This window comes from Camelus ferus, chromosome 17, assembly GCF_009834535.1.
Source record: "Camelus ferus isolate YT-003-E chromosome 17, BCGSAC_Cfer_1.0, whole genome shotgun sequence".
Taxonomy (NCBI): Eukaryota; Metazoa; Chordata; class Mammalia; order Artiodactyla; family Camelidae; genus Camelus; species Camelus ferus.
The window spans coordinates 31,690,715-31,715,319 of NC_045712.1; the positions used below are offsets into that span (position 1 = coordinate 31,690,715).

A 24,605-nucleotide genomic window follows, 5' to 3' on the forward strand; every position below is an offset into this window, starting at 1 on the left:
GTCCTGGTTTTCCTTCCCATCCTGAGACCCTTCAGGGGGCTGCAGTGGCTGATGGCTCTATGGCCAAAACATCCTTTGCTTAATGGCAGGAGATGTTTTTCATCCACACTTTTCATCCGGTTAGATGGGTTAGGCTGAGACTGAGCGTTCCAAAGCAGGCCAGGCTTTCAGGAGGGTTTTCCTTCTTTCGCAGCGGAAGCAGAGACCAGAACACACGCAGAGGTCAGCCTCTGTCATTCCTGGGCCTTTTTTCAGAGTATGCATCATTGTTTTGGATAATTGCACAAAATTATAAGACAATTCCCAGTGAGAGGCAGTGTGTGCTAGTCAAGCGAAGACAGCGTCCCTGCCTGTCAGCTCTGCCCCCGGCTCTGCCGTGACTCCGTGTGAAGCCCGGCGGCCGCAGGAGGTGGGCGCATTTGTGCAAAGCACAGAAACGCTCTGCTCTGAGAGGCTTCACGGAAATCTCCCGACGGTTCATAAGCTCACCTGCTGATAACAAGGTACTGGCTTTTCTCGCCTATTTTCCGGATTCCCCAAGCCGCGTTAGAACTCGTGGTGTCCGAGGAAAACCCTCTCAAAACCGTGCGCTCTCCTGCCTCAGCCACTGGTTAACAGAGCCCGGCCCAGCACTTCGTTCCGGAGCTCTGACAGCCGTTGTGACGTCGCAGCCCCGGCGGAGAACGGTTGCCACGGCGACGTAAACCGAAGGCCCGGCGCGGAGGCTTCGAGCGAAGCGCAGGAGCGCGGGGCCGGTGGGTGCGCGCGGGGTCGGCCTGGGGTTGTGTGTGGCGCGCGGGGTCGAGGGGGGACCCCTAAGGCGCCCCTCCAAGCCCCCTTTGCAAGGCTCCCCCCTTCCTTACTCGCACTGTACGGGCTGTGTCACTTACCCATCCATCTAGCCATTCCCCCCAGCCCTCCAGGTCCATGCAGCTGGGGGTGTTAGGAGGCCCCCGCCCTGCTAGCCCGTGCCTCCCGGTACCCGATTCCTCTCCGTGGAGGCTGCAGAAGGAATGCGGCTGGAAGGGTGCAAACTTTAGAGTCAAGGAATCTTGGGCTGGAGTCTCAACCTCGGCCCTTTCTGGCTGTGTGTCTTTGCGCAGCTCGCTGAATCTCTGCTTTGCTTCTTCCTATGTAAAGTGAAAGCGCCTGTTCTAAGTAAATAGTTAAGTGCCAAGGTGGCGATGGGCGCTTGATAAGCGCGTGGCTGCTAATCAGTGCATCACGCACCGTCCTTCCCACTCCCCCCGCCCCCATTCTCACGGAGCTTACGTTCTAGGCGGAGACAGGCAATAAACTGATTTTTTTAAGTGATAAATCAAATATTAGTAATTGCAGAGAAGAAAACAAAGTGAGGTCACATGGGAGCGGCTGGGGCTCGAGAAAATGTTTCTCTGAAGGGGTGACACTTCAGCTCTGATCTGGGTGTGGGAGCTCTGGGAGCAGAAAGACTAGGCAGGGCGGGTGGAAACAGTCAAGGACGTGAGAGAGGATGGAGGCAAGGAGCTGCAGATGTTGCCCACTAGCTGAGCCCTCAGTAAACAGCAGCTGCTTTCAGCCGCCCTGGGGGCAGGGGGCAGGGAGCAGGGAGCAGGGGACCGCCTGACTCAGGCAGTGTGTCGTTGCTCCACAGGTCAGAATTCTCTAGCCAATGTCAAGGTTTGCAGTGAGCACTTCCTCCTCTACCCTGATGTCCAAGATCTTGCCTACTAAGGTCTCCAAGGGCGTGACTTACAGTAGTGAGTACCGTGTGGGGTGGGCGCTCTCTGCCTCGGAGGCCACCCTGGGAGCTGGCGCAGTGAGGTCTACGTGGAACTCAGGGCGTGATGACTCCGAATCAGGCCGGGAGGCAGGAGTCACAGGTCTACCGGACTCCCTAGAAACTCTGTTTTATTTCCTAAGGCTGCTCTAGCAAACTCCCACTCCAGGCTGGGGGCTTCAGTAACAGGTTTAAGGTTTCACAGTTCTGGGGGCTGAAAGTCCACAGTCAAGGTGTCATGGGCAGGGCTGGTTCCTCTCTGAGGCCAAGATGGGGACTCTGTCCCAGGCCCTCTCCCAGCTGCTGGGGGTTTGCTGGCATCTTTGGTGTCCGTGGCTTGTGGAAGCACCACCTCAGTCTCTACCTTCATCTTCACTTGGTGTTCGACCTGTGTATGTGTGTCTGTTCCAGATTTCCCCCTTTTTGTTAAGGACGGGAGTCATATGAGATTAGCTATGCACACTACCCAACATGACCTCACGCCTGCAGCCACCCTATTTCCAACAGGGCTACATTTTGAGGTGCTGGGAGCTAGGATTTCAGATCTTCAAAAGCATTCATTTGGGGAAACACAATTCACCCCACAACAGGCCTTGAGGAAGGTGCACAGTGGACGTGTGCTTCTCCCAGCTCTCCTGTAGCCCTGGCTACTGGGCTGAGTGCAGAGGAGGTGCCGGCCGGCCACGCCCTCATGTGAAACACTGCACCCCTCCGGAGTCGCAGGCTCGCTGCCAGGGCTCCCACTGGGTGGCACGTGTGAAGCTGCTTGGGCTGAGGGGTCAGGGCGAGCAGCACCGTCCACTGTTGTCTGCGTACTCTCCAGGCCTTCAGCTTTTAATCTAATTTTCGTTGCTGTTGTTTAAATTTTCAACCCAATGATTTTATTGTTTGGGTTTTTTTGTTTGTTTTTTGGTGGGGTTGGGGGAGGTAATTAGGTTTATTTCTTTCTCTATTTCTAGAGGAGGTACTGAGGATTTAGCCCAGAACCTCATGCATGCTAAGCGTGATCTCTACCACTTGAGCTGTACCCTTTCCCCCAATTTGTTTTTGAATAGGTGAAAATTTCAAAATTCAAAAATGTGTTCAGAGCCTCCCTTGTGGAAAGCCCCACCCGTCCCCCAACACCCAGGTCCCTGCTCAAGGTGGCTGGTGAGTCCCTCTCTCCTTCCAAGTGAGACACATGCCATGCTCACACTTTGTGCAGGTACAAGCAAATGCACGCAGAGACAGCCTGCCCTTTTCTCACACAAACGGCCACACAATAAAAACACTCCCTAGGCCTTAATTTCCCATTGACCCAGATGTCGTGGAGACTTCCTTGTCAACACATTGAGTTTCCTTGTACCTTTGCTGTTTCCAGTGGAATGAATGTAGCAATGTGCTTTAACCAGTCCTCTGTTAGTGGGTGTTTAGCTTGTTTCAAAATGTGGGCTGCTGTCAACAGCTGCTGCCCCACTGTTACACTGTGTGCTTTAGGTTTCTTTCACTTGCTCTGCTCCACAGTAAATTGAAAAATGAAGAAAGGCTGAAATGGGATTACCAAAAAAAGAGCGGTTTGAAATGTTTATAGATAACAACTAAACTCTAAATGTATACTCCCAAAACAATGCAACGTAATTGTGCTATCACAAGACAATTGAAAGCTTTATAAACTATGCTGATTGATCCTATGGTACCAGGGACTGGCTAGATGGGTAGGTACCCTGTGATCCTGAGATTGGGTTGCGTATCACCTATCCTGGAAGTGACAAGCAACCAGGAGGCCTCCGTGAGCTGAGTGGCCTGGTTTGGGTTGAGGTCCATGCATTTGGGAGGAAACCAGGCCAGGCTGTCATGGCCAAGCTAACAAACAGACCCAGGGCATCAGCTGGCCAGGCTGGGCCAGGGTGTAGAGCAGGCAGATGAGGGAAGTTGACCTCAACCCAGGAAGATTGCCGAGCCCGACCTCCTGGGTTCAGCCACAGGAGCTGGGGACTACAGTGGGGGCCAGGAGAACTCTGAGCCTGGGCCAGGTGCAGGTGGGGCATCTGGACTCCAGCCCCAGCCAGAGTCCGAGGGCAGGGGCACTAGAGTTGGACACACCTGGTTGCATGTTTCACCTCTGAGAGCCTCAGCTACCCCACCCGTGGAATGGGAGCAGCCCCTTTTCCCTAGGGTTGCTGTGAGGTGGAGGGGAGAGGAGACACAGGTGGAGGCTTGGCGTGTTGCCGGCACACTTGGTGTTGTGGACTGCAGGCTCGTCACTGTCGCTAGTACTGGTGTCTGCACCTCCCACCCCACCTCCAGGGCCGAGGCTGCCCTCAGAGTGCAGAGTGCTTGGAGCCCGAGCACTGCAGGATGAGGTGGGCAGGGCCAGGCAAAGACATAGCTAGGACTGGACATCAGAGGAACGGGTTCTTGGTGTGTTCTTCATTCAAATGCTCATTAAGCGCCAGCTGTATGCGGGCACGCATCCTAGGCACTGGGGATTTGGGGTCAGAAAAACTGATGGAATCACCCCTGTGAGACTCAGGCTGTGGCGAGGGAGGCAGATGTTGGAAGGAAGACAACCAGACTGTATCTGCGACAGTCAGGGGGGTGGGCAGGGGAGGACTCTCGGAGCGAAGTGACATCCAATATCTAGTGAAGGATGAATGAGGGGAAAGTGCAGAAGACCCAGCAAAGGCCTTGAGGTGGGAACAAGCTTGAGGTGTTGAAGGGAGAGACAGAAGACCAGCGTGGACCAGCGTGTGGGACCTTGTGGGCCTGGGGAGGACCGTTTGGCGCTGTTGGGACGGTGGGAAGGGTTTTAGCAGGGGACAGCTCAGCGTTTGGTTTTTATGACTTTGCAACGGAGGCGCCATTCCCTTCCCCTCAGGCAGAGAGTCCAGTAAGACCCCTGGTGTAGAGGACACCTGATGGAGACCTTGGCCAGGAAGAGGAGCCGGCAGAGCCAGAGGGGACCCCGGGGTCCCCGGTCAGGGCTGCTCCAGGAGACGCGGCATGAACCTGGCCCCTCCATCTCTGGGGCTCCTGCACATGCGTTTTCCACGTGTCTCTGGGACAGAAACCAGGCTCAGCGACTGTCTGGGGAGACCATGCTCAGGACCCAGGCTGGCTGCTTGAAACAGCACCTGGAAAGCAGGGCTCAGGGTGGCACTGGGGTAGTGGGAGGACCAGGAGTGCAGTCCTCATCTCTTGTTTTGCTGGGAGAGAGAGTGGAGCTGGGTGCCAACAGCAGCGCCTGCCCACCTCTAGGGCCTTGCCCTGGTCCCTGCTCCCTCTGGAGTCCCAGCCCGAGGACAGGGAGGAACTGAGCCTGACCCAGTTCACAGCCCCATTGGGGAGCACAGATCCAAACCTCTCTCCTGTGGTACCTGGGCCCCAGGAGTCTCCAGAGGGCAGCAGTGCCCAGCGGTTCAGGGCAGTCAGGTGTTGGGCGATGGGTTTCACTGAACCTTTACGTGTCTCGGTTTCCTCTGTTCTGACAGCAGCGTGGATCTCCTGTGTTTTGTGGGGACTTGGGGTGGCGACCAGTCGGGAGCTGAGCCCAAGGAGGCACAGGGCAGCGTAGGCTCCTGCAGAAGGGAGGGCGGCTGGACTCGGCAGGCAGAGGGGGAGACACTGGGAAGAATCCTGAGGAAGGCATAAGTGGGGAGGGGGTAGTGTGGGCCATGTTAGCGAGAGAGGGAGAGAAGCCACACCCAGAGGCCCCCGGTACCAGGCTGGGCCCTGAGGGTCAGGTGGGGCATGGGGTGTAGAGGAGGCTGGGTGAGGGACAGGAGGGGAATGGAGTGGCAGGGGCCCCCGAGGGCAGGTCTGGGGGAAGCTCGTGGCATCGTTTGTGCTGAGCTGCGGGTGCCTGTGGTACCTCCTGGGGGTGCCTGGTGAGCCGTGGAGCTTTGGGAGAATTCAGTGCTGATGTGGGGGTCCTCAGCAGACCAAAATGACAAGCAGGTGGCACCATGGCACCCCACGTACTCATCCCCTTGACCCAGCCTGTGCCTTCACTGCCTGCCTGCCTCTGGTGCTATGGTGTCAGCTGACAAGAGCACAGCCAAGAAAGGGATTCTCAGCGTCCTCCACCGCCACCTCAGAAGCTCGCAGCAAAAGGGCTGGCTGGGCAGACCTCAAAGGCTTGGGGCCATGGAGTCCCTGGAAAGTGGTCCTGCTCTACCTTAAGAGCAATGGAGAAAGGCCAGAGAGGGCACAAAATGCCTCCTGTGCACCAGGCAGCATGCTGGGGACTTTTGTGGTCATTTCTTGCACAATTGTCACAACTTCCTGGCAGAGTCAGCATGATCATCTCTCTCAGATGTGCAAACTGAGGGTGCGCCAGCAGGTGAGATGCTGGGGCTGAGCCCTAGTGTGTCTGGAGCCTTGCTGGCCTCACAAGCTGAGGAGTCTCTTGCTATGGCCCTCACTTTTGTGTCTCCCCAGAGAACAGCCCAGAGTCCATGGACAATAGTTCTTCTTCAATTATTGAAGAGAAAAAGAAACATGTGAGAAAAGACAAAGGTAAATTTGGAACTGGGAGCTGAAGTCCCGGTTGGTGGGAGGCAAACTTAGACCGCAGATGCCTTCAGACCTAGTTTCTGGTTTGAAGGACAGAGGGAAATGCTTCTCTGTCCATTAAGAATTGGGTTACTGAGACTTGAAATAACAGGAACATAAAGTAGGATTTATTTTTCCTCCAGTAATGAGAAATAGTGCGAGGCAGACCAGGGCTCCGTGGAGCTCCACCAATGGTAGTTCTACAAAATCTTCCAGGTGACCAGGCACCAAGTCTTTCTGCTCCACCATCTTTATCCTCAGGGCTCTCAACCACAAAGTTGTCACACGGTCACAAAATGGCTGCTGCAGTTCCGGCCATCACATCTGATTCCAGACAGGGAGAAGGAGCAAAAGGAGAGGCAAAATGCCCACCTGCCAACTCAGCCTTACTGGGAAAATCTCTTCCCAGAAGCCCCACCCAACAATTTCTGCCTACACTCCATTTGTCCTGAGGCCATCTGTATCTACAGGTGTAGCTTTTCAACTAGGCACATGGTTGCCACCTGTCAGGGGAAGGAAGGGGAGTCAGCCGGCTGCATGTGCCTTGCCCTCTGAGCCCCTGCTCTGTTCTCCAGTCTTGGCTGTCTGGACTCCTTCCTGGCTCCTTCGCTGTCCCCACCCCAACCCGGGCTTATAGGTCCCCTGACCCTCCTGCAGAGATGTGCATGTGCAAGCACGTCCTTGAGCCCGTCCTCCCCAGCAGGCCGAGCCCCCCACCCTCAGCCTACCCCGCCCCGCCCCACTGCCTCTTTCTTGTAATTATCAAAATCAGAGGTAGAGACTGGAGACCAGGGAGCTCATGTGCTTATCACCTGCTGGAAGCAGACAGGATTTTGCCCGTTTACTTCATCTGTCCTTTTTCTACTTTTCTTTTTTGTCTTTGCCAGAATGTTTTAGAGTGAATTCCAGTCACATTGTTTCATCCCTACAGTGCACATTTTCCAAACATAGGGGTCTTTTCTTACAAGTCCACAATGCAGTTAACCAGACCGTTCTCAGATTTACCCAGCTACCTCAGCAACGTCTTCCCATAGAAGATTCATTCCAACTGGGATTCAGATGAGATCTACGCATCCTCAGGCTCTTTCAATCAAGCAGAGCCCACCCCCATGTCTTTCCCTTTTCTGTGCTTGACTGGTGGGGAACAGGGCTAATTATCCTGTAGACTGTCCCCCTGACGAATGGGTCTGTTTGCTTTCTGGTGGTGTCACTGAAGCTGGTTCTCTGTGACCCACATTTCCTTTGGTTGGACATTAACCCAGGATGCCACAGACTCCTTCCTGGGTGGGCTGTGTGCTTCCAGCAGCCTTCCCGTGGGTCACACTGAGACTGGCCGGGTTCAGGCGTGATGCCCTGACCTGCTTCGCAGACCCCACCAGCTGTTCATCCAATACTGTCTTCTCACCCCAGGTGCTTGCACTGAACTGAGCATTACATTAAGGGCAAGGGTCCGAGCTGTGGTTTGTCTTTGTTTCTTCACTGAGGTATAATTCGTATACAATGAAATGCACAAATCTCAAGGTTATAGTTTGATAAGTTTTGACAAATGTCTCCCACTTTGTGTATAATCTCCACCTGATTCACCATCTAGAACATCTCCCTCTGCCCAGAAATTCCCTCTCCCCCAAGGACAGTAGGTCTCTGCTGTCACCGTGGCATCCTTTTGTCTGCTCTTGAACACGTGAAATCACACCCTTGGCTCCTTTACTTCTAGCTTCTTTCCTAGCATCACATCTGAGGTGCACGTAGCGGGAGTCCTCTGCTGCTGTGGAGTGTGTTCTGCTGTGTACTTACGCCAACAGGGTGCATTCTTCTGCAGTTGAACATTTGTGTCATTTCCAATTGTTAGCTAATGATACTGCTGCAAACGTTCTTGTGTGTGCCATTCTGGGGACATCTCCCCTGGGTGTATCAGAAGGAGTGGAATTGCTGACTATGTACTAAACTTCAGTAGCTGCCACTGGACTGTCTTCCAGAGCAACTGTAGCAGTTCACAGCACACCAGCAGGTGTGAGCGTTCCAGCACTGGGCACACGTCCATTCCTTTAATATTACCTGGTCCTTTGGGGGTGTGTTAGTATCTCACGTTCCCTGTGAGCAGCGAGGGTGACTACCTTTCCCTGTGGTGCTCCTGCTCCTGCCTTTCACCTGCTTTTCTATTGGGTTGTCTATCTCTGTATGTTAATGATTCCTAGAAACTCTTCACATATTCTATTTGCAAATCATGCACCAGTTCTAAGCATTGCAAATACCTTCCTTCACTCTGTGAACTGCCCTTTCTCACTCTTGGTGGTGCCTTTTAATCAACAAAAGTTCCTGTTTTTAATGTAGTTTGATTCACCAAAGACTTCTTTTTGTACTTTTTGTGCCCAGTTTTAAACCTCTTTGCTGACCCCGAAGATCATGAAGATACTGGTTTATTGATCTTCTACACATTTTGTTTTCATTTCACAATAAGATCTACAAACCTTCTCTGATTGACCTACTTATAGCCATTTTGTTTGCAGACTTTTTGGATTTTCTGCTCTACACTAACATCACCTTGAATGACACTATTTTCCCTTTGTTTTCAACGCTTATCTTATTCCTTTTGTTTCTTTTTCTTGTCTTACCACATGGTGAGGACCCTCATCACAACATGGAATAGAAGTGCTAAGAGAGGCATCCATGCCTTGTTTCCAAGGAAATATTTCACCTAGAGGTTCCTCGTGGATACCTGTTTCCCATTGCTGCTGTAACAAATGACCACAGACTGCATGGTCTAAGACAACACAAATATATTGGCGTTCTAGAGGTTAGAAGTCCGAAATGAGTATCACAGGACTGGAATCAAGGTGCCCCCTGGACCTGGTTCCTTCTGGGGGCTCCAGGGGAGAATTTGCTTCCTGCCTTTTCCAACTTCTGGAGGTGCCTGGTCTCCCGGCCACCCTCTCCTCCCCCACGGGCGGCCGGCATCTTCCGACCTCTGTGGCCCTGAGCACCTCCTCCTGCTGCTGCTGACCTGCCAGCCTCCCTCTTACCAGGACTCTTGTGATTATATTGGATAATCGAGGACAATCCTCTTTTCCTATAAGGGAGCACAGTCACTGAGGTGGGGGGATTAGGGAGCAGACGTCTTTGGGAGCCGTTACTCAGTTCACACTTCCTTTCATCAGATCTGGGAAGTCCCCTTCTATTCCTAGGTTGCTAAGAATTTTATTCAAAATAGGTTTTGGATCTTATAAAATACTTTGGCTGCATCTATTGAAATGACCATAAAACTTTCTTTCTGTTAACGGGGTGTAGTACATTGCTTGGTTTATAAATGTTAAACCAACTGTGTTTCTGGAACACTTTGCTTCAGAAGATTGCCATTCTGGGTTGTGGGCTCATTGTCTCATTAGCATGTTGATTACCTCTGCTCTCTCTCCTCTCCTCTCTCTCCCCTCCTCTCTCCTCTCTCACATTAATGCTGAGCATTTGCTTCTTACCTGACTGCACATGCAATTTCTGTTTTGGAAGCTGGTCTCAGCATAGTTACCTACAGCTGCGTGGCCTTGGGGGCTCCTTCCCTCTCAGTGCCTCTGTCTCCTCACTGGGCGTTGCAGTGGTTCCCACGTCGTAGGGTTGTTCTACACATTAAGTCTAGTGAAGTCCCCAGCAGTGCCCAGTGCTTGCTGCTACCACAGTTAGCCTTTGCCGTGGAATCTGGATGTGACGCCTGCAGGCGCTGGGGGCCAGTTTGGGAGCATAGAGACTCTTACTGCCCCCGCCTCCCTGGCCCAGGCTCTGTCCTTGCTCTTCTGAATTTAGGGTAATGCTGTGGCCCTGGGTGGCTGGCCAGGAGCAGGGAGCGAGAGAGTGAGGTGTGGATGTGGGGAGGGCACTGGCTGTGCAGTCCTGTCCAGGCGTCCACCCCCCGCTCCCGCCATGCCCTCCTGCAGCTGTGTGGGCTGTGATCCCCCCAAACCCCATCCTGGCTCCTTCCCTTCCAGAGCTGCCAGCCCTTCTCCTCCACAGCTTTTCTGGTTCCTAAATTTATGTTATGTCATTCCCGGGGGTTGGATGGGCCTGGGGGGGGAGTAGCCACGTGCCCAGTTCTCCGTCTTCTCCCTGGTCCCCCGAGGCTGGCAGAAGGTCCTCTGGCGATCTCTCCTGGAATCTCTGTTAGAATCAGAGTCAGCACGTAATAGGCGTGAGGCAAGACTCCACCCTTCAAACCAAACCTGCAGGAGCCCCTGTAACAGTCTCCTGTCTCTCTGGTCCTGCCTGAGCCCCTGCCCCCAGCTCCCTCACGTCCACAGGTCCCTCTTGGACCTCGGGGCACATGCCCATGTCCCTCTCTCTGTAGCGAGCCATCTCCCCCACCACCAGAAGCCAGGCTAGGAATTGACAGAGCCCCTGCTGAGTCCTTCCCATGGGCTGGGCAAGGAGCAGATCAATTTTTTCTATTTTGCTTGCTCTGAGCACAACTCAGTTTTTAGATCTATTTTGACAGGATCTAATCCATACAGAAAAGTTGAAGGAATAGTAAAAGATTTTGTAGCATGCCCATGCTTGGGCTTCTCTGGCCCTCCTCATGAGGGATGCAGATGAAGCATCGGGGCAGGAAGGTGATGTGTGGGGACCGTGCGGTAAGGATGCAAACATGGAGTCTGCAGGCTTCTCTGTTGTAAGCTCTTTTCCCCGTGGTAATTGACAAGTGTCCTGTGTGCACCTTGATACTTTGAGAGTATCAAAGCATAACTTGAAATCCCTTTAACGGCATCCTCTTTCTGCTGGTGAGGGTGTAGAATTGGACAGACCCCTGGGAAGGCAGGTCAGCATAAGTCTCCAGAGCCTGGAAATTGCTCACAGCCTTCTAGTCTCCCTTGGGAAAATCACTTCCAGGGGCCAGGCAGTGCCAGCACAGTGATGGGCTCGGGGTGTCCAGGTGGCGCCATGGACACCGCACAGACGCCTTGGTGGGTGTGCCTGGTGAAGCAGCACGTGGCCGCAGCCCTTATTATTTGCTTATGAGGTTCTCAATAATCAGCAATTTTACAGGGAACTGCTGATGGTAAAGTGTTTTTTCAAGGAAAATACGGAACTATTAAAAGTGTCTATTGAAAAGTACTGGGAAGAACCCCAGATGTGTTAGCAGCACTGGTTTAAAATGCAGGGGTCTCTTTTAAAATACGACATTCTCTTGTACTTTCAAGTTTTTGTTTGTTTGTTTGTTTGTTTAAAATGAACTCTGTTTCTTCTAAATCATGGGCAGAGGGGAAAGCAAACATATTTTTAAGCCCTTAGTTTGGTGCCCTCTGGGTTCTGTCCTCTCTGACATCTGCTGAGCTGCCCTGTGGGAACCTCTCCCTTACTCCTGGGGGGTGGGCAGCAGAATTCGGGTCCTTGGCAGCCCCCGCCTCCCAAATCCCTGCCCTGCCTCCTCAGACTTCAGGCACTCTGCCATCACCGGCTCCCAAACCCAGCCTTCCCCTGAGGACAAAGCATGTTCACCTGGATTCCTCCTGTCCCCTGCAGACAGGTGCTCAGCTCCAGGGTCAGCCAGTTCCATCACTTAGAAATGGCAGGCGGGGCTTCTCTCCTCTGTGGAGTGTGGGGGTTCCTGAGACTTTAAATCAGAGAGGACAGAAGGCCAGGGACATAACAGATGTCTGAGATACAGGAGGGTCTATGTTCATAAGGTCTCTTTCAGATGCCAGGGACAGAAGCCCAAGTCAAGTAGGTTAAGCCAGACAGTTAAGTTTATGGAGCTGGAAGGCCCAGGGGTGGACTTCAAGCATGGCTGGATCCCCAAGAACATTTGCTACTCACTCATACTTTTGCAGAAGCTCTCTTGCTGGGCTGGGAGGGTATTGGAGCCCCAGAGGTGCTGATCACTGCTTTGGCAAAGCTGGCTCTTTTCTCCAACAAGGTGTCTCCCTCCCCAGTGTCTGTGATTGTTCCTGACCATTTGGCTAACCCTTTCCACATGTCTGGGGACGTGGATTTCTTCTTGCTCAGAGATCAGGAGCGGAATAAGTCTCTCTCAGTGAGTATCCAGGAGAAGGCTGCCTGCAGCTCTTCCCTCCCTCACACAGCAGCAGCCAGATTGCACTTTCCTCAGGTTACTCACTCTAGAATAGTCGATGGCTCACCATTTCCTATGAAATCAACTTGAAAATGCCTGGCCCTCAGGTCAGAGACCTATCCCACTGCCTTACCAGGCTCATCTCCACTGTGCCTGGGCCTTTGTCAGGGAGGGCTCTTTGTAGCTGCTGTGGCCACGGTCCACGGTCTCAGCTAATGTGCCTTAGCTTCTGCTGTCCTTTGCAGAGATGCTGTCTGCTCCTGAGACTCTCCCTTCCTTCAAGGCCCTAGGAAACCCCCCTGCCTGCTCCAGCCTTGCACAGTCCCCTCTCACTGGAATTCTTGGAGGCCAGACACGCACAGAGACGCATGCCCGTCGGCAGCGCCTGGGAGTCCCAGGGTCAGCCCTGACTGTACCCTTGTGTAGTCTCTCTTGCATCACCATCCCAAGAGCCCCTGTGCCCAGATAACCCACTACCCCTGCAGCACGGTTGGACTGCACCCCTGCCAGGTTGGGGGACTCGCCCAGTGGGCATCTCCACTAGGAAGTGGCCAGCTGGGCCTTGTTTCTGGGACACTCTCAGAGGCACAGGCATGGCTAGAATCTGGCTCCCTCCTGGGATGACTCTGGTCACCCCAACTCAGGGCTCAGCAACTGAGAGTCCTTAGAGCAGTGGCTCCTTCTGTGACCTTGCCCAGGGCCAAGGACACCCAGGGACATGCAGGCCCTCCAGCTCCACCCCAGACCTGCCTAGGATTCTAGGCGGTGGGAGGAGGGACACAGCCACTCTGAGCAGCACCCACGGCAACACACACACAGCTTCCCCTTCCTTCCCTGGAGCTGCCTGGGCTTTCCTCTCCCCGCCTGGCCCAGCTCCGGGAGCCTCTGCCTGTCTTCCAGACTGCCCTCACCCCCGATCTCACACTCCTCCCCGCAGCAGCGGAGCTCCTGGCTCCTCACGCTGACCCCAAGCAGTCACCCCAGCGTCTTCTAATCACAGACCTTCTGCCACTGGGGTTCTAGCAGGCGACATTTTCCTGACTTTGTTATACATGGGTGTGCAAAGTAGTGGCTTCAGGCTGGATCCTGGCACAGATGTCAGGTTCTTTAGAGGTGGAAGTGGTGTTGCACCCTATGGGGCCAGCAGGAAGTAGACTTTGACCAGGAGGAGCCATGTGAAGAGCCCCTGTGAGGGCGTGTCTGCAAGGGATGTGGAGAACCCCCAGGGCCTGGACCGAGTAAGGGGCTGGGCACTCCTGCATAGGCCTCAGGGAAGAGGATCCCCACCCTGTCCTGGAAAGTGAAGGGCTGGGGCAGCATGCAGCCCAGGGGGCGTCAGGTGGGAGGCTGGAGAATAGGTGGGGAGGGGCTGCCCACAGTGACTAGGGAGCTTGCAGATCAAACTCGGAATTTCCAGTTTCTTTCGGAAACCCCGAAGATCTAGTTTCCCTGAACTTTAGTTTGTCAGATGTGGCAAATGACAAGACACTCACTTTAAGGTTGAGTTTCAGATAAATGAGGAGTCACCTTTTATTGAGTCTGAACCCTGCACTGTTGATCTGGAATGCACATCTGACCAGCATCTGGCGCCCCGGTTCCCATGAGGCGCGTCCTGCCAGCTTCGCTGACAACCCCTGGGCAGTTGTGCCCCGGACCGCAGAGCGCTTCGCACAGGCACACAGCCCCGCAGTCTTTGCGCACCGCGCCGCTCGTGTGCACCTCGCCCGCGGCCGAGAGCGGGGGCGGCCCCGCGAAGCCCCCACCCCCAACCCCGTCCCCGGCAGAGGGAGGGCTGGCCCCGCCCAACCCCACCTGACCCCGCCCCGCAGGATCGGGAGCCGAAGAAGACTCTGCGAGTGCACGAAAAAATGACCTACTCGTCCAAAATGTCGGCCAAGCACACCGGCTTGTGGCGCCAGCTGCAGCTGGAGGACGAGACGGAGGACCAGGAGGCGCGTGCCGAGCAGCTGCGCACCTTCCACGACCACACGGCCTGGAAGCTCTCCATGACCCAAGGTGCCGCCCCCGTCCCCGAAGTAAAGTCTTTGTCCTTACTGTATGAGCAGTGCTTTAAAAGGGCTTGGAGATGCGGTGCTGCGGTGCCTTGGGGAGGGATGGGGTCTTCTCTGTGCCTGACCTCTGTCTCCCACGTCGCAAAAATCATTCCCAGATGGACTTTTAATCTGAAAGCCTTTGAGTTCCAATACTGCATGTATTCCAAATGCTGGCTGTGCACAGTGAATGCAGGCTTTACGATGTGTAAAATACAGGCATTTAACTTGGTAAACAGCGTCTCTGGTAAAGAGCAACTCCATTTCCTGGGTTCAGAACTGAGGCTCAGCATTTAATAGTTTGTCGGTCCTGGGCAAATCAGCTATGCCTCACAACTTCCTCTCCCAGCTGATGACAGTACCAGCCTCGTGCGTCGTGGGATTCAGCGTCTTAAGACACTGCACATAGTGAGAAAGAGCTATGTGTACCTGAGCTATTATTTTTTTGACCTAGTAGAAGTCTGAAGTACTGAATATGCATCAATATTCTACCAGTGAAGTATAAGTCTCTAAACTAGAAGCAGTTGAGAGCAGAAAGTCCTGGAACCCAGTGGGACTGCAGGGACCCTGAATATGAAAATGTAAACAGACTCCAAGTCTCCACCCTTGGAGACGCTAGAATGAACCTTGGAGGCTTGTTATCTTGGATGGAAGCCCTGAGCTTGTGTTGACGTTCTGTGTGTGGAGCTCTGCACCCGAGGAGCAGCACTGTGTGTGTTGTTTCTGCCTCCACCCTCCATTTCTAAGACCTGGGAGCAACAGGTGGCATCTGGATGGGGAGGGCTGGACCCAGCAGGTTTCGGCGCAAGACTCATTGGGGCTCCAGCTTTGACTTCCAGAGAGAAGCTGGGTCTCCTTGAGGGCAAGGCCTTACCCTGAAGTAGTTCAGAGAGGCTGAGGCTGAGCCAGGCTCTCTGCCAGGCACCTAGACTTAAAACAGGACTCCTGCACCACCCCAGGTGCTTCTGGAAAGGAAGGATTTGAGGGTAAGGCAGAGAGCCACAGGGTCTGTCCAAAGCTGGGAAGCATTCAGGCCTTCCTCTCCAGAAGGGCATGGAAAGAAGCCCCCTGGGCCTTGGCCCCAGCTACCCTGCCTCTCCGCCTGCATTCTGGAGGATGGTCCTGATGCCCAACCTTCATTTCCTCCCAGTTGGCCGATGTAGACTTAGCTGCTGCCCAAATCAGGCCCTGGAGACTTAGGGTACTCCAAGTAGACATCATGCTGCCCCATTTTTCTCTCACCGCCCCTTTTCAGGTCCTGGCCAATAGGCCTTTCATTGTTAAGTCCAGCCAGGTCAAACTTCCAGTGCGGGGGTGTCCAGAGCCTCATTCCCGGTGAGAGGGGTCCTACAGCAAGAGAGGCTCAAGTCAGACATACTGAAGGACTTCCCACCTGCCCATGGAGACAGTACTGTATTGGTAGAGTCTGCTCTCCTTTTGCTGGAGACAGAGCTCAATCTCCCGCAGTCCCTGTAGTAATCTGGACCTCACAGCAGGGCGTGGCTCCTAGAGCAGTTAGCTGACCCCATGCTGCCTGGCTTTGCCCATCCTGGGCAGTAGACTTGGATCTCTCTCCAACTGCCCACCCGCCCCCTCATGCTTTGTGCCTCTCATTGCAGAAAGGAAGACGGAGCCTGAAAACATAAACAGCTACATAAACCAGAAGCGGCAAATGTTCCTCATCCAGGTAGGCTGGCTGCCCCGCGGGCCGGGCCACCTTGTGCGGTGAGGTGCGTGACTCCCGCTCGCGCACCCTCAGTATGCCCTGGATGTGAAGCGGAATGAGATCCAGCGGCTGGAGAGGCTGGCAACCAGGGAGGAGGCCGAGCTGAAACGGGCAGAGAGGCTCCTGGAGAAGGACGCTGCTCTGTTTGACGAGTTCCTCAGGGAGAACGACCACGGCTCTGTGCAGGCCCTGAGGCTGTGAGTCGCCAGGCCCAGCCACCCATAGGCGTCCCTGGACCCACCCCCAACCCCACCAGACCTGTCCCTGGAGCTCCCCCACCTCCAGCCCCGACTGCAGGCAGCCTGGAGGCCCCTCTTGACTACCTGGCCGTTGGCTCCCTCCCCACCCAACCCCCAGGGCAGAGAAGGAGTCCAAAGCAAAAATGGAGAAGATTGTCCAGGTCCGCGACCTGACCACCCAGATTATGGACATCAAAAGGTGAGGTCAGAGGGCAAACTGGGACCTGGGCCACCCCTGCAGGCATGTCTCCCAGAGCTGGAGGGTGCTCTGGATCATAGACACCTCTGAGTCCTGACTGTCTCAGGGATCCAAAGCCCCATGGGCTGCTGCCCATTTTTCAGATGAGGTGACCTTCTTGAAACCACACCACCGGGGCAGGGCTCGCGTGGCTCTGAGGCCCCCAGCTCACCCTGAGAGGGTGGCTGCAGCTTTATGGGTCTCAGACACTGGTCCCCAGGAGGGTGGCCTCCTTCTCTAGCACCCAGTGCACCTGGGCCTGTCCTCCAGGAGGACCTGGAGCACCGGGCCTGGCCTCCCTTCTGAGGGGCCCCAGGGGCAGAGCCTGACCTTGACTGACCCCTCCCGGATTTAGTGAAATCTCCAAATCTGAAGACACTCTGCAGCGTTACAAGGTCTACAAGGATTTCCTGTACAAGCTGTCACCCAAGGAGTGGCTGGAAGAACAGGAGAGGAAGCGCTCGGCTCTCAAAAAGGCCAAGGAGGTGGTCACAGCCTTCAAGGAGAACTTGCTATTCTCCAAGCTCAGGGACAAAGGTAGCAGGAAAGAGGGCATGCCCGGGTCCCCCCAGGCCCTGCGTCCAGCTGGCGTCTGGGCCACAGGCTCCGCCCCTTCCATTCCTTGCAGAGTCCCAGCCTGGCCATGGCCACCCTGTGCCACCCGGGCTCAGCCCCCACACTCACTCCCAGGAGAGGGGGTCGGCTCTCAAAGCAAACCGTCCTGCAGCTGAAGGGAGACAGTGGGGAGTCTTGGAACCCTGTGCCCCTGAGCCATCTGGGACCCCTCTCTTGCTTTCCGTAGGACTAGGGGTTAAGGGCAAGACGGACTCCAGAGGTAAGTGGCTGCCCCCGGCTGGAGGGGCCCTGTCCCTGGCTGGGCAGGAGGACACCCTTCCTCTGCTTCCTCCAGAGGGGCAAGTCCCAAAGAAGCCCCCCAGGCTTCTGCAGGTGGTGCGGCTGAGGCAGGTCCTGTCCAATACCGTCAACCTCCAGCAGGGCAACCAGCCCAGCGTGTCTGGCAGCCTGGACCCCAAAAGGTGAGTGGGCTTTAGGGGCTGTAGAGGTGGCCGGCCTGCTGGGGAGTGGCCCCCAGTGGCTCTGGCCAGGGGACCCCCAGACCGGCCCAGCCTCCCTCAAGGGGAGAGCATTAGGAGGGGCTGTTCCCAGCCCGGAGGCTCTAGAGTCGGACTTAGGCCTGAAAATCAAGATGTTTTCCTAGCAAAGGTTTGTTTCTGTCTTGATTTGGTGAACTTGAGCCTGTGGTAGCCCACTTGGCCCTGGTGGAGCAGTCACACGTGCGTGGATAAGGCAGCCATATGGGCACTTGGGACAGGACACACCTGCTCATGCCCTCTGTGGCAGGAGTGCTGGCTGCAGGGACAGAGTCCTCGAGCCTTTTCAGAGAAGCTGGGAGTGTGGGTTTTCACATAAAATTTCCCCAAATTAAAGTGTGACAGTTATTTTCAAGTCTTTTAAAAAACACAGTAAGAGACAGACAGAAACCACAAACAGATTCGTGGGTCAGTGCACAGCTGTCCCCGTACTTTGTTAAAAAACGCCTCTATCTGCAAGACCAGAGCTGCCGGTCACCCCTAGTTACTCCTCCTCTCACTGAAAAAAATGTTTAATCTTTGATAGGAAACCACAGCTCTCTAAGTGTGAGAATTCCCTGCTCCCCTGAGCTCACCTCCTTCCAGCCCCTCCCCACCTGGCTGTTGGCCTCCCTCTGCACAGCCTCCATCCAGCCATCCCTGAGGTTGCTGTTCTGTGGATACAGAGAGCCCTGGGATGTCCTTAGGATTCAGTGTAAATACAAGCAAGGGTGGTTTCCTTCTGTGTATCCTTCTCGGTAGAGAGCCGACCCTTCCCACTTCTCTGTCTCTGTTAGTACTGCAGTCGGGTGTTTCCAGAGGTGGCGTCCTCAGCCAGGGCTCCAGCTTCCCCCAGTGGCCTGTCCAGTGACCTCTTGGGGCTGGCCAGGTGACATTCAAAGTATGTGGTTATCGAGGGTACTGACCTGGCTGGGTGACATTCACAGTATGTGGACATGCGGGACACCGATCACAGCCTTGGGTGGTCATCAGGTGTTTGCTTTCACACTACCAGGGCCACTGCCAAGGTGCTGTCCTGTCATATGGCATCTGGACCCCTTTGGCCAGAGGGACAAGGAACTGGAGAGCTGTAGGGGGAGCAGGGCGGGTGACTGGTGGGCAAGAGCCCCAGCAGAAGTGAGGGCGATGGATTGGCTGTTGCGAGTGGAGGGAGGCCACTGTGTAGGGCAGGACAGCAGGCTGGAGGCCCAGGAAAGGGCTGCTACTCCAGCTTGAGTCCAAGGCTTAGCTGGCAGTCCCCTCTTCTTCAGGGAGGTCACTCTTCTGTCCAGGCCTTTGGCTGATTGGATGAGGCCCACTCACCAATGAAGGGTCATGGGGTCATCTGCCCAGAAACATCTAGAATAATGTTTGACCTACCCCAAGTGACACAAAAAGTCCACTGTCACTGGGGGCTCAGGGGTGGGTCTGCAGGCCGTGCAGAACTGTTTCAATGTCTGACAGCTCCATCAGTCCCTTATGCTCCAGCTGAAGGCCAGGCCTCTTTCCGGGGACAAGTTCCAGCCCCAGTGACTTGCCCCGTACGCCTCTAACACCCACCTCCAGGGCCACCAAGCACCTCTCAAACACCTCCTGGATCTCTTCCTACAGTGCCCTGACACCCGCCTATACCCACAGTCCTCCAGCTGTGACAAGTGACCCCAGGACAGACCTCTTGCCCCACTGTCTCTTCCCCACCCCCTTGCTGCTCTTGCTCAGGCACCCCAAGCCCCAGCCCTCCTGGAGGGCCACCCACATGTCGGGGAGGGAGCTGGGATACCTAGCAGCCAGGTGGAGCTGGAGCCCAGGCTTTGGCCCAGCACCCACCCTCAGGTCCAGGGCCTGCAGAGGCTGGGAAGTTCCAGTGATCAGACATCGGTCTTCTTTTACTTCCCCCGATATTGAAGTGTTACTGACATACCTCAAAATGCACATGCCAGGTCCATGCAGTGGGGTTAACTCTGGTCCCTGTAACCCCTGCCGGTGGGGCACCGTTATTTCCAGTTCAGGAGGTTAGGTATGCAGGCTTCCTCTGCCTAGCTTGCCCTCGCTCAGCCCTGGAGCACCTACCATCAGGCTCATGTGGGGACAGTCCCTGAGAACAGAGGTCCTCTGTCTACTAGCCTTGGGACCAGGGCTGCTGAGTACAGTTGGGCAGGTTGTGGGCTGCATAAGGCATTCAGTGGAGAGGACAGGTAGGGGTGAAGTCCAGCCCCTCCCCCCTGCTATGTCCACCTGGAGGGCAGATTCTCAGAAAGGCACCTTCTGGGCCAGCAGTTCCCTGGAGGTGACCTTGGGTAGGTGACTGGCTCTCTGAACGGCATGTTTCTCACTTGCTGAGTGGACATCAGTGTGCACACAGGGTGGGCACAGGCTTGGCAAGTGGGTGAGCTGCCAGCACGGGTCCTCCCACAGGCCCTGCGCTGTCGTGTCTCCACTTCAAGAAGATCAGGGCCTGGAGTCTCTCGGGCCTCTGCTCAGCTTCCCCTAGCTGCAAGCTGGCCTTGACGGCTCCTGGGCCAGCAGAACCTGCTCATCCAGGCAGGGCCCAGGCTGGAGCAGGTCAGTGGGGCAGGTTTGGTGTCAGTCTAGTCCCCATGCAGTGCTTGCAGCCCTCACAGCTCAGCGTGGTCCCTGCCCCGTTGGGGGTCAGGGTCCGTTGGAAGCAGCATGAGTGTCACAAAAAGTTGTGAGTGGGGCCATCAAGGACAAGTGCCAGGGCTGAATCTGACAGGTGGGGTGGGAGAGGCCCCAGAAGTGGCTCTTAGAAAAAGAATGGTAAATGGGGAGGAGCAGCCTGGCACCTGGAGCCGCAGGTGCAAAGATGCTGAGGTAAGATTGGTACCCGGAGAGCAGGAGGAGCTGGTGGGGCAGGAGCAGCCTTCAGTGGTGGGACCCCAGGCCCTCAGGAGGAGGCCAAGCTTTATTCTAACTGGAGTCAGATGAGCTAATTGTATCTTGAAACTCTCCCCTGCTGTGTGGCAGCTGGGGGGCCAAGAGGAGGCTGGTACCACTACCTCAGCAACTTTTGAAGGGTGCGAGTGGGGATGGGGAGGTGCCCTGGCCACGCCAGGCACTGGCCTGAGTGAGATGGCCCTCAGGACTCTGCCCCCAGGTTAGCTGTGTGCCCTGACCCCTTGTCTCCGCAGGTCCAGCTCTGCCCTCCCTGTGCAGGAGGACCCAGACAGTGATGGGGAGGTCAGTGCCCTTCTGGGTAGGGGCTGCAGAAGCCAGGCCCTCACTACCCAGTGCCCACACATGGCTCTGGTTGCAGGAGCTGGAGCTGTACTTCACAGAGCCCCAGCAACTCCTGGATGTCTTCATGAAGCTGGAGGAGCAGAACCTCTCATTGGTCCAGAACACCCAGGAGATGGAGGAGACATTGGAGGAACTGAACTTCACCCTGAAAAACACTCAGATTCGCATGTAGGTCTCGCACAGGTGCCTCGGTGGTGAAGGGGCTCTGTCACTGGTGGTCATGCTGGAACCCTCCACGGTCACTGGGAGATGGGCTGTGCACTCCCCCCTTATCATAACCCTGCCCCTGTCCTGGCTTCAGTTTTCTGGAAAGTTCCATTTGAACACTTAAGGCCTGGCTCTGGGGAGAGAGTGTGTTCTCTTGGGTAGGGGGTTGGGGGTGGGAGTAGGTCAGGTGGGTGGATTCAAGCGGGGCTGGCCCCTCCCCACTCTGGAGCAGCCTGCAGTCCGAGGGGGATATCTCCAAGGACCTCCTGCCCAGGAGGTTTTTGCTGACACCAGGTCCTGCAGAGCTTGGCTGGGCAGAGTCAGGCTGAGGCAACAGGTCAGGCCTGTTAGGAGCAGAGAGTCCTCCATTTGCTTCCAAACACTGACCAAGCAGCTGTTCTGGATCAGGCCAGGGTCTAGGCCCTCCAGGGATAAAGCAAGGCCCTGCCTTGTGAGCTGGCAGACTTAGAGGTCCACAGGTTTGACTTGTGGGTAGTAATACATGCTCGGAGGAATATGAAGAGTGATACAAGAAGGGGCTGAAGTGGAGGGTGGCAGCTGATGGGAGCGGGTAGGGGAGGTTTCCAGCGCAAGGTGTCTTTTGAACCAGGTACTTCCTGAGCAATGGGTAGCCACGTGGAGATTTGGGGGAAGAGAGCTGCAGGCAGAGGGAACGCAGTGCAAAAGCCCTGAGGTGGGAGCCAGCCCAAGGCTTTGCTTTTGCTGTCCCAGCGGAACCATGTTCTTGGTTCCCATGTTCTTGGAGTGCCCGTGTCCTGTTGGCCTATGCCTTGCCTTGGAGAATTTCCTGCGGGGAGTCTCCAGCATAACATGAAAATATCAGTTCTTAGGAAAGATGGTGTCTCCTGGAACCTGGGAGGTGGTGGGCACAAAGCGAGAGGAGCTGGGGAGAGGCAGGCAGCCTCCCAGACTCCAAGAATCTGGTGAGGACGTACACACGCCCCTGCACACCTCACAGCAGAACCCTGGGGTGCTGCCTGGAAGCTGGTCTTTCGCCAGCTGAGCCACTTCAGAAGCTGAGCCGCCCCCAAGAGCACCAACAGTGTATTTCCAGGGGAATCACAGCCCACGTGCATTTAAGTTCCATGAACTCAACCATTTTTTCTTGGGGCGGGGGAAGGCTTTAAAAAATACAACAGATAAACAATTTGAACAGGCCTATCTATTAAGGAGATTGAATGAATATTATTATTAATGTTCCAAACAGAAAACACCAGGCCCAGATGGGTTCACTGGTGAATTCTACCAAACATATAAGGAAGAAATAAAATTCTCTACAATCTCTTCCAGATAGAAACAGAGGGAACACTTCCTAACTCATTCTGTAAGACCAGCATTAACCTGCCTAGTACCGAAAGCAGACAAAGGCATTATATGAAAACTGCAGACCAGTATCTCTCATGACCATAGATGTAAGAATCATCAACAGAATATTAGCAAATTAAATTCAACAATATATGAAAAGAATTAAACACCACGACCAGTTATTCCATGACCGGGGTTTTTCCCCAGGTATATAAGGCTCATTTAACATTTGAGAATCAATTACTGCAATCTGTCACATCAACAAAGCTAAAGAAGAAAAATCAACAGATGCAGAAAAATCATTTGATAAAATCTAACACCCACTCATAAAAATTCCCAACAAACTAGGAATAGAGGGGAGCTTTTTGAACTTGATAAAGGACACCAACAAAACCATACGGCTAACATCATACTTAAAGCTTTCTTGCTAAGATCAGAAACAGGGCAAGGAGTTCCTGTCACCACTTCTTTTCAACATCAAACTAGAAGTCCTAGCTAATTCAGTACGACAAGGGAAGGAAATAAAAGGTGTTAGGCTGGGAAGGAGGAAAAAACCTTTGTTGCAGAACAGATGGTCACGTATGTAGAAAATATCAACAAAAAAACTCCTGGAACGTGGGAGGGTGTAGCTCAAGTGGTAGAGCACATGCTTAGTGTACACAAGGTCCTGGGTTCAATCCCCAGTAGCTCCTCTAAAACTAAATAAGTAAACCTAATTACCTGCCCCCTAAAAACAAACAAACAAACAAAACCTCCTGGAACTAGCAAACCATTATATCAAGATTATAGAATACAAGGTTAAAATACAACGAAGGTTAAAATACAACGAAACAAAATCTGTACAAGATCTACATGACAGGAAAACTTCAAAATTCTGATGAAAGAGATGAGAGAACCAAACAGAGAGAGATGCCATGTTTATGGGTAGGAAGAGTCAATATTGTCAAAATATCAGTGCTTCCCAACTTGATCTGGAGATTCAATGCAATCCCAATCAAGCCCCCAGCAAGTTATTTTGTGAATATTGGCAAACTGATTCTAAAATTTATATGGAGTCAAAAGCCCTGGAATAGCCGATTCACTATTGAAGGAAAAGATCGAAGTTGGAGGACTGACACTGCCTGACTTCAAGACAAGTGGCAAGACAGTCGACAAATAGATCAATGGAACAGAATAGAGAGCCCAGAAACAAACCCACATAAATGTGAACAACTGACCATTAACAAAGAGACAAAGGGAATATGATGGAGCAGAGACAGTCTTTTCAACAAATTGTGCTGGAACATCTGGACATCCAGATGCAAAAAGGAAAAAAAAGAATTTAGACGTAGATTTTAAACCCTTCACAAAAACTAACTCAAAATGGATCACAGACCTAAATCTGAAACACAAAACTATGAAACTTGTAGAAGAAAAATAGGTGAAACCTACAAGACTTTGGGTATGGTGATGACTTTTTAGACACAACACCAAAGAAACAATCCATGAAGGAAAGAGCTGATAAGCTGGACTTTTAAAAATGTTAAAATTCTGCTTTATGAAAGGCACTGTCAAGAGAATGAGATGACAAGCCACAGAAGTGGAGAAGATATTTACAAAATATCTGATAAAGGATGGTATCCAGAATGTATAAAGAACTCTTAAAATTTAATAATAAGAAGTGAACAGCCTGATTTTAAAAATGGGCCAACGACCTAAACAGACACTTCTTCAAAGAAAATAGTCAGAAGACAAACAAGCACATGGAAAGATGCTCAGCCTCATACGTCCTCAGGGAAATGCAAATTAAGACAATAAAGAGATATCACTGCACACCTGTCATAATGGCCAAAACCCAGAGCACTGATAACACCTGGTGCTGGTGAGGATGTGGCGCAACAGGAACTCTCATCAGTACTGGTGGGAACGCAGAAGGGTGCAGCCACTTTGGAAGACAGCTGGGCAGTTTCTCACAAAACTAATCATATGCTTAACACAGAACCAGCAGTTGCACCCATTGGTATTTACCCAAAGGAGTAAAAACCTTACGTCTACATAAAAGCCTGCATATGGATATTTATAGCAGCTTTATTCATAATGTATTCAAAACCTGAAGGCAACCAAGATGACCTTCAGTAGATACATC

The 24,605-nt window shown here is 53.6% G+C and overlaps 1 protein-coding gene across 1 annotated transcript in view; it reads left to right on the forward strand.

Annotated features, from left to right (window-relative positions):
* Positions 1 to 24,605, forward strand: part of CFAP100 (cilia and flagella associated protein 100) — a 37,130-nt gene that overhangs the window by 1,302 nt on the left and 11,223 nt on the right. Inside the window, exons 2-12 of the mRNA XM_032459442.1 lie at positions 551 to 755; positions 12,205 to 12,305; positions 14,174 to 14,360; positions 16,015 to 16,082; positions 16,155 to 16,318; positions 16,479 to 16,559; positions 16,954 to 17,135; positions 17,401 to 17,433; positions 17,509 to 17,635; positions 20,839 to 20,887; positions 20,964 to 21,115. Coding sequence (XP_032315333.1) covers positions 551 to 755; positions 12,205 to 12,305; positions 14,174 to 14,360; positions 16,015 to 16,082; positions 16,155 to 16,318; positions 16,479 to 16,559; positions 16,954 to 17,135; positions 17,401 to 17,433; positions 17,509 to 17,635; positions 20,839 to 20,887; positions 20,964 to 21,115 — 1,349 coding nt within the window. The remainder of the gene's footprint in view (positions 1 to 550; positions 756 to 12,204; positions 12,306 to 14,173; positions 14,361 to 16,014; positions 16,083 to 16,154; positions 16,319 to 16,478; positions 16,560 to 16,953; positions 17,136 to 17,400; positions 17,434 to 17,508; positions 17,636 to 20,838; positions 20,888 to 20,963; positions 21,116 to 24,605) is intronic.